Source organism: Prionailurus bengalensis, chromosome A1, assembly GCF_016509475.1.
Source record: "Prionailurus bengalensis isolate Pbe53 chromosome A1, Fcat_Pben_1.1_paternal_pri, whole genome shotgun sequence".
NCBI classification, from domain to species: Eukaryota; Metazoa; Chordata; class Mammalia; order Carnivora; family Felidae; genus Prionailurus; species Prionailurus bengalensis.
Genome location: NC_057343.1, coordinates 174,397,667 through 174,416,932, shown reverse-complemented (window position 1 = coordinate 174,416,932; position 19,266 = coordinate 174,397,667). Strand labels below are relative to the sequence as shown.

The 19,266-nt window shown below is 38.3% G+C and overlaps 1 protein-coding gene across 5 annotated transcripts in view; it reads right to left on the bottom strand.

Annotated features, from left to right (window-relative positions):
* UIMC1 (ubiquitin interaction motif containing 1) overlaps positions 1–18,987 on the bottom strand; it is a 117,978-nt gene extending 98,991 nt beyond the window's left edge. For 2 of the 5 annotated variants that reach the window (XM_043594479.1, XM_043594652.1), the window contains exons 1-2: positions 18,845–18,976; positions 11,644–11,796 (exon numbers count right to left, since the gene is read on the bottom strand). In XM_043594479.1, coding sequence (XP_043450414.1) covers positions 11,644–11,790 — 147 coding nt within the window. In that variant the 5' untranslated portion in view covers positions 11,791–11,796; positions 18,845–18,976. Of the gene's footprint in view, positions 1–11,643; positions 11,797–18,844 lie in introns of those variants that run through there. The other 3 variants (XM_043594825.1, XM_043594740.1, XM_043594566.1) reach the window with 3 other exon arrangements.
* Positions 18,988–19,266: the final 279 nt, after the last annotated feature.

Below are 19,266 nucleotides of genomic sequence, written 5' to 3'. Positions count from 1 at the left end.
TCTACTGAAACTATCCCAGAAAACTGAAGATGATATATTTTCCAACTCATTCAATAAAGCCCAAATCACCCAACATCAAAACCAAACACAGATATTACGAGAAAACTACAAACTAATAACCCTCATAAACAGAGGTGCAAAAATCCCAATTAAAATTTTATCAAATCAAATCCAACATTATGAAAGGATAATACATCATGAGCAATTGGAGTTTGTCCCAAGAATGCTGAATTTCTTTAACATTCAAAGATCAATGTGATTCACAATATTAAAACGAATTTAAAAAGGAGTATTATAAGTTCATCTCAATCCATACAGAAAAAGCATTTCACAAAATCTAATATTCATTCCTGATCAAAACTCTCCACTAGTAAACTAGAAACAAAAGAGAACTTCTTCGGAGCATGTGACCATCTCAGTTGGAAGAACATGTGACTCTTAATCTCAAGGTTGTGAGTTTGAGCCCCACATTGGATACAGAGATTACTAAAAAAATAAACTTTTTTTTTAAAAAAAACCGAGAACCCGATAAAAGGTGTCTATGGAAAACCTACAGTTAACATCATAATAATGGAAGACTACATGCATTCCTCCTAAGATCAAGAACAAGACCAAGAGGTCTATTCTTGGCATTTTCTATTCAACATTATACGAGAGGTTCCAGTCTGGGAAATCAAACAACAAAAAGAAATATAAGGAATCCAGATTGCAAAGAAAAAAGCAAAACAGTCTTTATTAATAAACATTAATAAATAAACATGGCCATGTAGAAAATTTGATGGAATCTATAAAAATATACTAGAATAAGTTTCCAAGGTTGCAAAATGCAAGAAAAAATACAAAAATCATTTCTATGCATATTCTACCAAAAAAAAAAAAAACCTGAAATGTTAAAAGAATTCCATTTACAAAAGCATCAAAAAACATCAAATACCTAGGGTTAAATCTGACAAAAGATGTGAAAGATCTGTATGTTGAAAACTACAAAATACTGCCATGAGATGTTAGAGACAACCTTAAAGAAATAGAAAAATATACCTTACTCATTGGCCAGAAGTCTCCATATTATTAATTCTCTCTCAAATCGATCTATAAATTCAACATCATTCCAATCAAATAACTAACAAAATTTCTGTAGAACTGGCAAACTGATTTCAAAATTCATGTAGAAATACAAAGGAACTAGAATAGCCAAAAACCTCTAACAAAGATCAAAGAAGACTGACAGTTTTATTTCAAAAACCTATAGTAATCAGGGGTACCGGGTAGCTCACTCGGTTAAACGTCTCACCTTTGGGCTCAAGTCATGATCTCACAGTCATGAGATCAAGCCCTATGTCAGGCTCTGTGCTGGGCATGGAGCCTGCTTAAGATTCTCTCTCTCCCTCTGCCCCTCCCCCACTCATACTCTCTCTCTCTCAAAAGAAAACAAACAAACTTAAAAAGGGGGAGGGGACCTGGCTGGGTCACTTGGCTGAGCATCTAATTCTTGATATGGGCTCAGCTCATGATCCCAGGGTCATGGGATCGAGCCCCACATCAGGCTCCATGTTGAGTGTGGAGTCTACTTAAGATTCTTTCTCTTTCCCCCCCTGTCCCTCTCCCCTGTTTGTGTGCTTTCTAAAATAAATAAATAAATAAATAAACAAACAAACAAACTATAATTATCAAAGCAGCATTATAAACTGAGTTAAGACAGACAAAAAGATCAGTGGAATAAAGTCTAGAATTAAATTCACATAAATAAACATGACTGATTTTTAACACAGGTGCAATGGTACAGTGAAGAAAGAAAAGCCTTTCCAACCTACAGTGCTCAAAAAATTGGGTATGATGTTGGGGCGCCTGGGTGGCTCAGTCGGTTGAGCGTCTGACTTCGGCTCCAGTCTCATCTCGCGGTCCGTGAGTTTGAGCCCTGTGTCAGGCTCTGAGCCAACAGCTCAGAGCCTGGAGCTTACCACTGATTCTGTGTGTCCCTCTCTCTCTGCCCCTCCCCCACTCATGCTGTCTCTCTTGCTCTCAAAAATGAATAAATGTTAAAAAAAAATTGGGTATGATGTGCAAAAAAATGAACATGGAGCTATACTACACTATATAAAAATTAACTCAAAATAGATCATAGATTTAAATGTAGCACCTAACATAATATTTCTAAAATAAATCACAAGAGACAATCCTTGTGAACTTGGGTTAAGCAATTTCTTTTATTTTTTCCCCCCTTGGCACTGTAAGTTTTTTTTTTTTTATTTTTTAAATTTACATCCAAGTTAGTTAGCATATAGTGAAACAATGATTTCAAGAGTAGATTCCTTAATGTCCCTTATCCATTTAGCCTATCCCCCTTCCCATAACCCCTCCAGTAACCCTGTTTGTTCTCCATATTTATGAGTCTCTTCTGTTTTCTCCCCCTCCCTGTTTATATATTATTTTTGTTTCTCTTCCCTTATGTTCATCTGTTTTGTATCTTAAATTCCACATATAAGTGAAATCATATGATTTTTGTCTTTCTCCAATTTTGCTTAGCATAATACTCTCTAGTTCCATCCACATAGTTCCAAATGGCAAGATTTCATTCTTCTTAATTGCCAAGTAATATTCCATTATCTATATATACCACATCTTCTTTATCCATTCATCCATTGATGGACATTTGGGCTCTTTCCATACTTTGGCTATTGTTGGTAGTGGTGCTATAAACATGGGGATGCATGTGTCCCTTCGAAACAGCATACATACCTGTATCCCTTGGATAAATAACTAGTAGTGCAATTGCTGGGTCATAGGGTAATTCTATTTTTAACTTTTTGAGGAACCTCCATACTGTCTTCCAGAGTGGCTACACCAGTTTGCATTCTCACCAACAGTGTAAAAGAGATCCTCTTTCTCTGCATCCTCGCCAACATCTGTTGTTGCCTGAGTTGTTAATGTTAGCCATTCTTACTGGTGTGAGGTGGTATCTCATTGTGGTTTGGTTTGTATTTCTCTGATGTTGAGTGATGTTAAGCATTTTTGCATGTGTCAGTTGGCCATCTGGATGTCTTCTTTGGAAAAGTGTCTACTCCTGTCTTCTGCCCATTTCTTCACTGGATTATTTGTTTTTGGGTGTTGCATTTGATAAATTCTTTATAGATTTTGGATACTAACTCTTTATCTAATATGTCATTGGCAAATATCTTCTCCCAACTATCATTTGCTTTTTAGTTTTGTTGATTGTTTCCTTTGCTGTGCAGAAGCTTTTTATTTTGATAAGGTCCCAATAGTTCATTTTTCATTCCCCTTGCCTCTGGAGACCATCAAGTAAGAAGTTGCTACAGCTGAGGTCACAGAAGTTGTTACCTGTTTTCTACTCTAGGATTTTTTCAATGGCTTCCTGTCTTACATTGTGGTCTTTCATCCATTTTGAGTTTATTTTTATGTATGATGTAAGAAAGTGGTCTAGGTTCATTCTTCTGCATGTCGCTGTCCAGTTTTCCCAACACCATTTCCTGAAGAGACTGTCTTTATTCCATCAGATATTCTTTCCTGCTTTGTCAAAGATTAGTTGGCCATACGTTTGCGGGTTCTCTATTCTGTTCCATTGATCTATGTGTCTGTTTTTGTGCCAGTACCATACTGTCTTGATGATTACAGCTTTGTAATACAGCTTGAAGTTTGTTGGGTTAAGCAATTTCTTAGATATGCCACCAAAAGCACAATCCATAAAAAACAAATTGGCAAACAGATGTCATTAAAATAACTTCTAGCATTCAAAATATTGATAAGAGAATGAAAAGACAAGCCATGAACTTAAAGAAAATATTTGAAAAGCAAGTACCTAATAAAGGACTTTTAGCTAGAGTATATAAAGAACTTTCAAAACTCAACAGTGAGAAAACAACCAACCCAATTCAAAAACAGGTAAAAGATCTGTCTCCCTCTCTCTCTGCCCCTCCCCTGCTCATACCCTCACATTCTCTCTCTCTTAAAAATAAACTTTAAAAAAAAAGATGATTCCTTTACTATATAAACTGTGGCAGGACAACAGAAGGTGAAAAAGTGTGATAGCTTAAACTTGATACTAAAATCTAATTCAGAAGGTACAAAAAAAGGACAATTATACAAAAACCAATGCCACTAGGAATACAGATGCAAAAATCCTAACATATTAAGAAAGCAAATACAGTATTATGTTAGCGTAATATATAGTGACCAAGTAAGATTTACTCCAGATTGCAAGATGTGCCAAAATTAGAAAATATTAATGTACTATATAAAACTAACTGATTAAAGGAGAAAAACTATACCATCATCTTGTTAAAAAATGAAGCAGCATTTGATTAAATACCCATTCCTAAAAACACTAATATTAAATAAGCAATTAATATTTCTGTAACATAATAAAAAATACAAATATGAAACAAAATATCTGAATACTTCTACAATTAAATTCAAGTCAAGACAAAGATGTACTCTATCACTGAAATCAATCAACATTATTCTAGAAGCTATAATCAATGTAATGAAACAAACAACAAAAAAAGGTATAAATACTAGAAAGGAAAAGAGAAAATGATCCATTATTAGCAGGTATAAGTGCCTACCTGTAAAACCCAAGATAATCAACACAACAACTATTTCAAAAGTCTGTAATGGACTAATGGAACAAAATAGAAAATCCATAAACAAGTCCATTTATTGACAAGATTTTAGTTTACAATAAAGGTAAAACTACAGGGGCTCAGGGGCTCATCACTTAAGCGTCCAACTTCGGCTTGGGTCATGCATGATCTCATGGCTCATTAGTTCAAGCCCCACAAGGGGCTCTGTGCTGACAGCTCAGAGCCTGGAGCCTGCTTCGGATTCTGTGTCTCTGTCTCTCTCCACCCCTCCCCAACATGCACTCTCTCTCTCTCTCTCTCTCAAAATTTTTTTAAGGTAAAACTTCAAATTTTTGGAGAAATGATTACTGAAAAATGTTGGTTAAAGCATGTAACCATTAAGACTGCTTTTTAGTATGTATGTACTGTTTTAAATACACATAAATGGGGGGTGAAAAAATGAAATACACATATGTGGTAGAACTGTACAGAAAATCATGGAAATGTAAAACAAATACAGTGCTTACCTCTAGATGGGTGGAAAGGGATGCAACTGATGAGGGTCACACTAAGTCAAGAGGGCTTCTAAGGTAGTGAATACAGATAGTCGAATTATTTTTTTAAAGTATGATTTTGTATTTTATGTAAATGTAAAACCCGTATGATTATTTCTATAGATACAGAAAAAGCATTTGACGAAGTACAACATCCACTCATGATGAAAACCCTCAACAAAGTAGGTCTAGAGGGAACACATCTCAACATAATAAAGGGCTTATCTGAAAATCCCACAGCTAACATTATTCTCTTCTCAACGGGGAAACACTGAGAGCTTTCCCCTAACGTCAGGAACAAGACAAAGATGTCCACACTCACAACTTTTATTCAACATAATACTGAAAGTGCTAGCCACAGCAATCAGAGAACAAAAAGAAATAAAAGGTACCTAAATCAGTAAGGAAGAATTAAAATTTTCACTATTTGCAAAAAACATGATGCTACATATTGAAAACACTTAAGACTTCATCAAAAAACAACTAGAACGGATAAATGAATTCAGTAAAGTCACAAGATACAAAATCAACGTATAGAAATCTGTTGCATTCCCATACACTAATAATGAAGCAGGAGAAAGTAAAATTAAGAAAACAACTCATTCACAAGTGCACCAAAAACAATAAAACATCTAGAAATAAACTTAATCAAAGAGGTGAAAGAGCTATACTCTGAAAACCATAAAACACTGATGAAAGAAATTAAAGACAACACAAAAAATGGAAAGACATTCCATGCTCATGGGTTAGAAGAACAAATATTGTTAAAATGGCTCTACTACCCAAAGCAATCTACATGTTTAATGCAATCCCCATCAAAATACCAAGAGCATTTTTCACAGAACTAGAACAAACAATCCTAAAATTTGTATGCAACCACAAAAGACCCCGAATAGCCAAAGCAATCTTGAAAAAAAAAATTCAAAATCTATAAAGAACTTAACAAACTCAACACCCAAAAAAGAAATAATCCAGTGAAGAAGTAGGCAAAAGACATAAACAGACACTATTCCAAAGAAGACATCCAGGTGGCTCAAAGATACATCAAAAGATGCTCAACATCACTCATCATCAGGGAAATACAAATCAAAACCACAATGAGATACCACCTCACACTTGTCAGAATGGCTGAAATCAACAACTCAGGCAACAGATGTTGGCGAGGATGTGGAGAAAGAGGAACCCTTTTGCACTGCTGGTGGGAATGCAAACTGGTACAGCTACGCTGGAAAACACTATGGAGGTTCCTCAAAAAGTTAAAAATAGAATTACCCTATAACCCAGCGAATGCACTACTAAGTATTTATCCAAACGATATAAAAATGCCCACTCAAAAGAGCACATGCACACCAATGTTTACAGCAGTACTATCAACAATAGCCAAATTATGGAAAGAGCCCAAATGTCCATCGACTGACGAATGGATAAGAGGATGTGGTATGGGGCACCCGGGTGGCTCAGTAGGTTAAGCATGGGGCTCAGCTCAGGTCATGGTCTCACAGTTTTTGAGTTCAAGCCACATGTTGGGCTCTGTGCTAACAGCTCAGAGCCTGGAGCCTGCTTCAGATTCTGTGTCTCCTTCTCACTCTGCCCATCCCCCACTCATGCTCTGTCTCTCAAAAATGAATAAACCGCAAAAAAAAAAATTTAAGAAAAAAAGAGTATGTGGTGTATACACACACACACACACACACACACACACACACACACACACACACACACACACACAATGGAATATTACTCGGTGATCAAAAAGAATGAAATCTTGCCATTTGCAACCACATGGATGGAATTAAGAGTGTATTATGCTAAGTGAAATGAGTCACTCAAAAGAAGATAAATATCATATGATTTCACTCACATGTGGAATTTAAGAAACACAACAGATGAACAGAGGGGAAAGGAAAGGAAAATAAGATAAAATAGAGAGGAAGGCAAACCATAAGAGACTCTAAATACAGAGAACGAACTGAGGGTTGCTGGAGGGGAGGTGGGTGAGGAGATGGGTTACGTGGGTGATGAGCATCAAGGAGGGCACTTGTTGGGATGAGCACTGAGTACTGTATGTAAGTGATGAATCACTAAATTCTACTCCTGAAATCATTATTACACCATATGTTAACTAACTTGGATTAAAAAAAAAAAACAAAAAAAGAAGTATCACAATTCTAGACTTCAAGTTATATTACATAGCCATTGTAATCAAAACAGTATGGTACTGGCACAAAAATATTCATATAGATCAATGGAACAGAACAGAAAACCCAGAAATAAACCCATAAATATATGATCAATTAATCTTCAACAAAGCAGAAAAGAATATTCAATGGGAAAAAGTCTCTTCAACAAATGGTGCTGGAAAAACTTGTCAGCTACATGCAAAAGAATCAAAGTGGACCACTTTCTTACAGCATACACAAAAATAAATTCAAAATGGATTAAAGACCTAAAGATGAAACTTGATACCATAAAAATCATGGAAGAGACCACAGGCAGTAATCTCTCTCACACTGGCCATAGCAACAGTATTCTAGATATGCCTCCTGAGGCAAGGGAAATAAAAGCAAAAATAAACTATTGGGACTCCATCAAAATAAAAAGTTTCTGCATAGCAGAGGAAACAACAAAACTAAAAGGCAACCTACAGAATGGGAGAAGATATTTGCAAATGACATATCAGATAAAGGATTAGTATCTAAAAATATAAAGAACTAATACAACTCAATACCCCCCCCAAAAAAAATCAAATAAAAAAAAAAAAGGACAGAACACATGAACAGACACTTCTCCAAGAAGACATCCAGAGGGCCAACAGACACATGAAAAGATACTAAGTATCACTTATCATCAGGGAAATACAAATCAAAACTACAATGAGATATCACCTCACACCTATCAGAATAGCTAAAATCAAAAACACAAGAAACAAGCATTGACAAGGATATGGAAAAAAAAGAACCCTCTATGCACTGTTGGTGGGAATACAAACTGGTGCAGATGCTGCAGAAAACAGTATGCAATTTCCTCAAAAATTTAAAAATAGAACTACCCTATAATCCAGTAATTGTACTACTGGATATCTACCCAAAAAATACAAAAACACTAATTCAAAGAGATACCTGCACCCCTATGTTTATAGCAGCATTATTTACAATAGCCAAGATATGGAATCGGCCCAAGTGTTCAGCAACAGATAAATGGTTAAAGAAGATGTGGCATATATGTATGTATATATATGTATACATACTGATAATGGAATATTATTTAGGCATAAAAAAGAATGAACCCTTGCCGTTTGCAAGGAATATTATTTAGCCATAAAAAAGAATGAAACCTTGCCATTTGCAATGACTTGGATGGAGCTAAGTGAAATAAATACCTTATGACTTCACTCATGTGGAATTTAAGAAACAAAACAAATGAGCAAAGGAAAAAGAGAAACAAACCAAGAACAGACTCTTAACTATAGAGAACAAACTGATGGTTATCAGAGGGGAGGTGAGGGGAGAATGGGTGAAATAGGTGATGGGGATTTAAGAAAAAAATAAATAAAAAAATTATGATTTGCATTTTATGGACTCTCCTGTGCGGCATATTTGACAACTTAAAAAAAAATTCATGAGTTAGATCTGTATCTGTTGTTATAAAAAGATCTGCAATAAATATTAAATTAAAAAGCAAAACAGCCTATGTAGCATGATTCCTTTCCCGTAAAAGATTTTATTTATAGCATATTCATAAAAAAAACTTTTCTGGAAGAATAGAGAAAAAATTATTACCTTTATTTAAATGTACACTGACTGAGGTGTACATCTTCACTATATAGCTTTCCATACTATTCTGTTTTCAAATAGTTTTGAACTGTTTTTATCTGTTTTAACATGTATGTATAAAATGTTTTAACATATCTGTGTGTTTGTGTATAGTTATTTTTGTTAATATTAACACAAGTTATTCAAATGGTAGAATTGATGGATTCTTTTATTTTCTCCTTTTTTTTTTTAATTGTATTTATTTCTTTTGACAGAGAAAGAGAGCACGAGCAGGGGAGGGGCAGAGAGAAAGGGAGAGAAAGAGAATCTTAAGCAGGTTCTGCACTGTCAGCACAGAACCTGACATAGGGCTCAAACTCATGAACCAAGAGATCACAACCTGAGCCAAAATCAAGAGTCAGATGCTTAACCGACTGAGCCACCCAGGCACCCCTTGTTTTCTTCTTTATACTTTCATACCTTTTTATTTTTTTTTCTTTCATACCTTTTTAAAAACTATTTAGCCAAAATCCTAATTAAAAACTAGACTATAAGGAAATTCAAAAAAATAAACAAATACCCAACAGAGATGTGAAAACATGTTCAATTTTCCTAACTATTAAAAAATACACAACTTTTGGGGCGCCTGGGTGGCACAGTCGGTTAAGCGTCCGACTTCAGCCAGGTCACGATCTCGCGGTCCGTGAGTTCGAGCCCCGCGTCGGGCTCTGGGCTGATGGCTCGGAGCCTGGAGCCTGTTTCCGATTCTGTGTCTCCCTCTCTCTCTGCCCCTCCCCCGTTCATGCTCTGTCTCTCTCTGTCCCAAAAATAAATAAACGTTGAAAAAAAAAAAATTTAAAAAATACACAACTTTTTCATTATGAAATTGGGAAAAATAAAAAATGTGGTCACACCCTTCAAAAGGAACAAGGCAACTAATGCACTACTGATAAGAATACAAATGAGAACAAACTGTGACAGTTGTAATGAAGTATACTATATTAAAATTCTAAACTGATCTTGTAGGGACTAGAGAATCAAAGATTTTTTAAGTAAGTGAATACAACAATCTAAAATCAGAATTCTTAAAAGAAAGTTGGAGTAGGGACACCTGGGTGGCTCAATCGGTTAAGTACCCGACTTCAGCTTGGGTCATGATCTCAGAATTTGTGGGTTCGAGCTCCATATCAGGCTCTCTGCTGACAACTCAGAGCCTGGAGCCTGCTTTGGTTTCTGTGTCCCCCTTTCTCTCTGCCCCTCCCCTGCTCATGCTCTGTCTTTCTCTCTCAAAAATAAATAAACATTAAAAAAAAAAAAAGTTGGAGTAAACTAAGTGAAATGTAGAGAAAAACCAAAGATAGACAATCAAGTTCAGAGTCTTAACAGACTCAAGAGCTCAAGTAACAACATGATCTCAATAACAAGAACTCAAATAACAGATGATCAAGGAAAGAAATGGAAATGAAAGAGAAAGAATAGATTGAGTGTCATTTAAGAGGTAAAAACTAAAGAATGTGGTGAATGATTAGGTATAAAATATGAGAAAGAGGAATGAGTTAAATACAATTCTGAGTTTTAATAACAAGGCAAATGAGGGGTTCTACCATCCAATGAGCTAGAAGATAAAGAAAAAAGAGAAGTAAACTTGGAAGAAAAAACAATGACTTAATTCACTGCCTTCCTCTATGTAACCTAAAGACCAACGGAAATCTCTAATAAACAAATGGAAAGGAACAAAGAAGAGATGTTAAGATCTAAAGCAGCACTGTCCAAAAGCAACACTGTCCAATAAAGTTTTCCACAATGAGGGGCACCAGGTGACTCAGTCAGTTAAGTGTCTGACTCTTGATTTCAGCTCAGGTCATGATCTCACAGTTCATGAGTTCAAGCCCCATGTAGGGCTCTATGCTACAGTGCATAGACTGCTTGGGATTCTCTCTCCCTCTCTCTGGCCCTTCCCTGCATATGTGTGCTCTCTCTCCCTCTCCTTCTAAATAAATAAGTAAATAAATAAACAAATTTTTAAAGTTTACCACAATGAGGTAAATGTTCTATAACTGTGTCATCTAATACAGCAGACACTAGACTCATGTGACTTTGATCACCTGAAATGTGCCAGTATAACAGAGAAAGGGATTTTTTTATTTAATTTTAATTAACTGTAATTTAAATAGCTACAGGTGATTCATTGCTATCACACTTAGAGACTTTACAGCATTTACATTCTCTTTCTCCCACTTTCCAAACACATAAAAATTAACATTTACATTTGCCTTAGTCTCTTCTAATAGTTTAAAAAATACCATCTTGGGTCAATATATTACAAAAATGAGTAACTATGATCCAGTCTCAGCCAAACAGTATTACTTTCTTTTACATAATTCTTTTTTTTTTTTTAATTTTTTTTTCAACGTTTATTTATTTTTGGGACAGAGAGAGACAGAGCATGAATGGGGGAGGGGGCAGAGAGAGAGGGAGACACAGAATCGGAAACAGGCTCCAGGCTCTGAGCCATCAGCCCAGAGCCTGACGCGGGGCTCGAACTCCCGGACCGCGAGATCGTGACCTGGCTGAAGTCGGACGCTTAACCGACTGCGCCACCCAGGCGCCCCTCATAATTCTTAATTACACTTACAAATCAAAATGAAGCTGAGTAAAAAACTGCACATTCCAGCAAGCTGGCATTAAGGTATAGTCACAAAACAAGCCATGGAGAAGGCCTGGTTTGAGAGCTAAAGCCCCACTATTCAGAATACTAACCTCTCCATCACTATCAGATATCACAATGAATGCATCTTCAAACCTACGTTTCCTCTTCAGATTGACAGAACTGGCAGTTTCTGCATCTTTCTTCTCCAAGTTCTGTGCTTCAGTGGCTTCTTTAACCCTTTTCTTTCTCCGTGGCATCCTTGTCTGAAACACAGGGTAAGTAATTTACTCAAAGTTTAATTTTTCCAGATGCTATCTGTAATTTAATCATAGAAAAAGGTTCCCATCTAAAAGAAGTAAAATAACTTCTGAATACTTCCACTACTCATTAAAATTCCAATTTTTCTATTAAAAAACTATATATGTACATATCTCATCTCTGTAGGGACATTTCAATAAAAATAATATAATAATTTATCCCAGTCATTTAAACATTAACTTAGATAGTTGGTTCTCTTGACTATGTATTATAATTTAAAGGAACTATTTTTCAACAGCAATGCCTCCACTTGATAAAGAACATCTCCAAAAAACAAAAACAAAAACCAAAAAACCAACCCATAGTTAATATGACACTTAAACATAAAAGACTGAATGCTTTCTCCTTAAGACAGAACAAGACAAGGATGTCTGCTTTCATCATTTCTAATGAACATTATCCTGGAGGTTCAAGGCAGGTCATCTACGCAAGAAGAAATAAAAGATATCCAAACTGGGGCGCCTGGATGGCTCAGTCGCTTAAGTGTCCAACTTTTGGTTTCAGCTCAGGTCATGATCTCATGGTTCATGAGTTTGAGCCCCATATCAGGCTCTGTGCTGACAGCACAGAGCCTACTTGGGATTCTGTCTCCCTCGCTCTCTGTCCTTCCCTTGCTTGCCCATTCTCTCTCAAAAATAAATAAATAAACATTAAAAAAAAAAAAAAGACATCCAAATTGGAAAGGAAGAAGGAAAACTATCACTATCTGCAGATGACATGGTCTTGTATTTAAAAAAACAAAAAAATTAAGAACTCCACTGAAAAACTATTATAACCAATAAAGAAGTTCAGAAAAGACTGCAGCATACAGTCAACATACAAAAATCAATTGTAGTGTTATCCACTAGCAATAAAAATCCAAAAATTGAATTTTAAAAATTCCATTTCTAATAACATCAAAAATAATGAAATTCGTAGGAATAAATGTAACAAAATAAGGCAAGACTTACAAATGAAAACTTAAAAATATTTTGAAAGGAGGGTCCAGTTCAAGATGACATAGTAAAAATCTTGATTTAACCTCCTCCTATAGACACACCAAGTCTACAAATATATATGGAACAAATTATTTTGAAATAAACTTAAAACCTCGCAGAGCAACCCATTCACATAAGACAAATGAGAGGGAAACCACATCAAAGCAAAGTTAAGAGAAATCTCATCATAATCCCCACCCTAGGCACAACAACCCACAGTGGGGGGGGGGGGGGAGTCAACCCAGGAGCTTCTCCCTGAGGAGAGATCAGTTTGAATCGCATATCTGGCATCACAACTTTTCAGACCTGCAACTGAGAGATAAGCCCCCTAAACATCTAGCTCTGAAAGCCAACAAGCTTGCATCCATTAAGACTCCCAAAACCAAAATGAATTGAAAAGCAGTTCTCAAAAAGCTGACACATACCAACTCACCCACCCCAGGGCTCAACACAAAGGCAGCCAACTGAAAAGCACCAAGACTTCCTGTGAGAGAGACTTATTTGTTTATCTTAAAACATCAGCCTGAGGCGCAGGCATCTAATTTAACATACACGTGGGTGACTACTGAAATATTCAAAGGCAGAGGCCAGTAGGCACCATCTTTGCATCTCCCTCTGCCTCATTCAAGCTTGCCAGTATCTCCCAGAAAGGAGTTTGTGCCCTTGTCTGATACTCCAATTTTTACAGCTGCTTCCCAGGGGATACTTCCAGATCACCTGCTTCTGGGGGCCACCAGGACTTACTTACACTGACAGTCCTGCAGGACTTTATATATTTGCATACTTTAAATGCTGCAGCCTGAGAGTCTGGCTTCCAAACAGCCCCAACCTAGGTGATGACTGAGTTCCTCCCCTTTGGGACATTGGCAGTTCTTGGCATACCTTCAAGTGCCAGGAACCACTAAAAATGTACTAGGCTGCTTGGATAATCACAAAGGTTTGAAAGACAACTAAAAGCTATGGCAAAGTTGAAAAATAAGATTAATTTCCTACATAAGGCCATTCTTTCAAAACTTGCTATTTTATCTAATGCACAGAATCAACATGGAGTCAAAGAAAATACAAAAACAAACAAAAAACAAAAAACAAAACAAAACCAGAGGAAGATGTTCCAAACAAAAAGAATTAGATAAAATTCAGAAAAACGCCTTAACAAAAGAGAGATAAGTCATTTACCTGACAAAGGAGTTCAAAATAACAGTCACAAAAATTAGGCACTACACTCAGGAGAATGAATAAACATAATGAGAATTTTAATTAAAAGAAAATAAAAGAGAGTACCAAACAGAAATCACATTACTGAAGAATGCAATAATATAACTGAAAAATACAATAGAGGGGTTCAACATCAGACTATATGAAAAAGAAAAGATCACTGCACTTGAAGACAGACCAATGGAACTCATTCAATTAGAGCAGCACAAGAAAAAAGATGAATAGAGTGAAGACACATTAAAGAACTTATGGAAAGGACAAAACCAGGCAGACTGACATTCACATTACAAGGGTCCCAGAAGAGGGAGAGAAACAAGAAGGAAAATTATTTGAAGAAATAATGGATAAAAATTTCCCTAATCTGGGAAAGAAAACAGACATCCAGATCCAGGAAGCCCAGAGAGTTCTAAAAAAGATGAACCCAAAGGAATCCACATCAAGACAAATTATATTTAGAGTGTCAAAAGTGGGGCACCTGGGTGGCTCAGTCGGTTAAGTGTCTGACTTTGGCTCAGGTCATGATCTCACGGTTTGTGCGTTCAAGCCCCGCGTCGGGCTCTGTGCTGACAGCTCAGAGCCTGGAGCCTGCTTCAGATTCTGTGTCTCCCTCTCCCGCTCATGCTCTCTTTCTCTCAAAAATAAACGTTAAAAAATTTTTTTAAAAAGAAAACCATCAGAATACACAAGTTTGGCAAGGCTGCAGAACACAAAATCAATAAATAAAACTATTTCTATACATTCAAAATGAGCAATGTGAAAATAAAGTTGAGAAAACAATTCCATTTACAATAGCATCATAAGGACTAACTTTACCTGACAGAAGACATGCAAAACTTATACTCTGAAAGCTACACATCATTTTTTAAAGAAATGAGAGATCTAAAAAATGAAAAACATCCCATGCTCAAAGATCAAAAGATTTCATATGGTAATACTCTTTAATATTTTATTTTTTATTTTTTTAATGTTTATTCATATTTTGAGAGAGAGTGAGTGGGGGAGGGGCAGAGAGAGAGGGAGACACAGAATCTGAAACAAGCTCAAGCTCTGAACTGACAGCACAGAGCCCAATGCAGAGTTCGAACTTACAGACTGTGACATCATGACCCGAGCCCAAGTCGGACACTTAACTGACTGAGCCACCCAGGAGCCCCAAAGATGGCAATACTCTTTAAACTAACATATCAATTCAATACAATACCTAATAAAATCCTGGTTCATTGTGTGTGTGTGTGTGTGTGTGTGTGTGTGTGTGTGTGTAAATCAACAAGCTGATCCTAAAATTCACACGGCAATTCAAGGGTCCCAAGATAGATATTTTTAACTTTTTAAATTTATTTATTTTTTAGAGGGGGGAGGGGCAGAGAGAGAGAGGGAGGGAGGGAGAGAATTTGAAGCCGGCTCCACACCCAGCACGGAGCCCAACGTGGGGCTCAATCTCACAACCCTGAGATGATGACCTAAGCTAAAATCGAGTCAGATGCTTAACCAACTGAGCCACCTACGTGCCCTGATGGTCCAAAAATATTCTTAATTAATTAATCTTCATAAAAACATAAGAAGTATATATAATTATTACTAGGAAGCATAAGTACAGAAAAGTAACTTGTCCAAAGTTACAAAGCAGGCACTTGCAATTCTGTCACCTGACTCCAATACTCTATAACTTAATCTTTACACCTCTTCTAACTAAAACTGCTACCTAATATATGGTATGCACACATAAATATGTGCTGAATGAACAGCTTAATGTATATTTAAATTATTAAATACTACAAAAAGGCATAAAAGAATAAAATTATTACAGATTGAATAGCATAGGTAAAACCTGGATGTCGGAATTAGTTTGAGAGAATTCTCAAGGAATCACGGTGCCCCAGGAAAACATCTTATATGGAATAGCTTTCATCTTATTAAATGTTTTCTGTACCCTAGAGTTATTTAAACAAAACTGCTCAAATCTGACATGAAGAATAGCTATACCACCAAATATATGTATTTCTTAAAGATGAGTAAATAAAAACCCTTTTCTGTAGCACAGAACCACCTGTAGTCTCAAAGTGGGTTTTCAAAGAATTAAGCAGATAAGAGATAGGTAAGAAGCATTAAGTAAAGGCACCCCACAGATACAGACTCCAAAATTCAGTGCTTCATGAGATGTAGCCACTTTGCTCCACGGTAACTCTAAGAGTAAAAACAAGGCATTGGTTGGCCAATTTAATTTTTTTAATGTTTATTTCTGAGAGAGACAGAGCGTGAGCAGGGGAGGGGCAGAGAGAGAGAAAGAGGGAGACAAAGAATCTGAAGCAGGCTCCAGGCTCTGAGCTGTCAGCATAGAGCTGGACTCCGGGTTCTAACTTGTGAACCTCGAGATCATGACCTGTGCCGAAGTTGGATGCCCAACCAACTTAGCCACCCAGGTGCCCCACTGTTTGGCCAATATAAACACACAGGCCAACATATAGCTCAGTTACTATTTATTTAAGTTGCTACCCTTCAAAATAAAGAACTCACTAAAATAATGGCTTATCTTCAATTATTTGAACTGAGGCTATACAATGAATTACCACTAACTGTGAAGGAAAAATAGAGCCTAGAGGCCAAAAGCCTCATCTTAATTATGACAGGAACAAAATGTCTCTAAAAGAATGTACAGGGTTGCCTGGGTGGCGCAGTCGGTTAAGCGTCCGACTTCAGCCAGGTCACGATCTCGCGGTCCAGCCAGGTCACGATCTCGCGGTCCGGGAGTTCGAGCCCCGCGTCAGGCTCTGGGCTGATGGCTCAGAGCCTGGAGCCTGTTTCCGATTCTGTGCCTCCCTCTCTCTCTGCCCCCTCCCCCGTTCATGCTCTGTCTCTCTCTGTCCCAAAAATAAATAAATGTTGAAAAAAAAAAAAAAAGTAAAAGAATGTACAAGCAGTAAGGTGATGCAATAATGAGACGTGGTTTTTTTTATTATTATTTCTCACGTAGTTTTTGGTACTATCCTTGAAAATCCCCAATTTGGGATACTATTTGTCATTTTCTTTAAGCACATCTATCATCTTTATCTATCTGAAGAACAATCACTGAAAATATAATTTTAAATCTTGACATTCTACCTACCAAACCTGCTTTGAAAGCTTAAGGACACAGGGACCTTAACAATTCTTTATGAATGACTGACTATAAGTTATTAAGTCACTATTCAAGAAATGTGGTACCAACCTCTTTATCACCTGATTTCACAGATTGTTTCCTTGTTTAAAAAAAAAAAAAGGTAAATGGAGGCCACTGGTTGGTTGTCTCTGCCCAGCCTCCAATTTTGGCTCAGGTCATGATCTCACAATTTGTGAGGTGGGGCAGAGCCCAATTTCGATCTTCTGTCTCCCTCGCTCTCTGCCCCTCCCCCACAGACATACACTGTCTCACTCTCTCAAAAAGAAATAAAACATTTTTTTAAAAAAGGTAAATACCTTTACAAACACACACACACACACACACTTATTCTTTATTCTCGGCCTCAGGATAAGTGTGTAACAACAAACTCCAAACACATTTTGAGTGATAATTATAGTTATTTATGGAGTCCTGGGACACTATTCTTGGTACCTCACACACATTATAAACGTTATCTTCCCAATAACTATATGTGGTAGGACTCACTATTTTACACTATTTATCACCAATCATTATTTTAACGATTTTTATCAGTATTTTAATATTTGTAAACTTACTCAAAATCAAACAATTGGCAAGTTCCTAGGTTGGTAAATGGATATGTTGTGAACTGCAGCTCGATATGCCTGATTCCAAAAACACATTCTTTGATTCATCTACAAAGCACTAGCTCCCGACAGAAAAAAAATACAGAAGCATAAAACTTTCACTTTTTCCTGGACATTACTTACATCTCAGTATGATACAGTGACTAAATACAAGAACATTAGGCTGACTGGATTCAAAACAGCCCTACCACTTATCAGACAGGTTACCTCATCTGTAAACTTAGAATAGTACCTATTTCATATAAGTGTCGTTAAGATGATCTATAAATGTGTACGTGTAACAAGCTTGAAACACTGTCAACATACAGAAAGAAACATCAGTTCCGTTAGAGGGGAAAGATTAAAGATCTTAAAGATCTTTATCAAACAATAAAGATTGCCAAGGAACAGATTTTTTTCTGAGCAAATAACTAATCACTCCGCAACTGAACGGTAGCCTGGCCCGAAGGGGGGGGGGGGCAGCGGAGGGGCCCGGTGGCCCTAGCTCCGGTAGAGGTCCGGGCTGTGGGGCCCCGTGGGGGGGACACGGCGAGGACTGAGCTGCCTCCCGGGGAGTTCAGCGTGAGGAAGACGCTTTCGAGGGACGGGCGGGGTCAAGAGCCCCTCGTCGGACGAGAAATAACGAAGGAACGCCCAGGAAGATAAAGGCCGCACCCCCCGGCGCGGGGGGGGAGGGGGAGGGGAAGCGGCGGCGGGGGCGGGGGTCAGGCCTGGCACCTGAGGGAGGAAGGCCACCATCGCGTCAGGAGGCGCCCAGCGAAGTCCCTACGGCCCACTCTGGTGTACCAAAGGGCCCCACTCTCGCGTCGGGAGGCGCCCGCCCGCATCCTGTGTTCCCACCCCGGCGTCCAGAGACGCCCACCCAACAGCCTGAGGGGCCACCTCGGCGTCCGGAGAGATCAGTCGCTGCGCCGAGAGGGCCCTACCCAGCGTCAGCGGCGACCCTCGGGTGAAGGGCGGGCCGCGGCCCCCGTAAGAGAAAGGAGGAGGAGAGAAGACGGCGGGCTGGAGGTGTGTGGAGGCGGCAGGTACTCACCGACCGGCCGTCGGCCCTCAGCCCAGCCCCTCCCCCGGGGCGCTGCGGGTCGCGAGCGTCCGCAGCGCGTCAGGAGCGCGGGGCCGATGCGCGCGCAAAGCTGAGGCACCGCGGGGAGGAGGGGAGGAGTCGCGCTCTTGGGCTGGTGGGAGCGCAGGCGCCGGCGTCTGGGGACGGAACCAATCCGCACCGCGGGGGGAATCCGCTGCCAGGTCGTACCACTGCACGAGGGCAGGGGCTCGCCAAGAATGAGTCGGATTTGAGCTTGGAACACAGATCTTGCCCTCCCGGCGTTTTGCAGTGTTCTCTTTCGTTGTGTCATTTTTTTTTACACGTTGAGGGAAACCAAAGGGTAACAGGCGCTCGAAACACTGCAGTGAACCCCTTCAAAGTCTTTTCTGCCACACCAAGCCTCCTCTGGC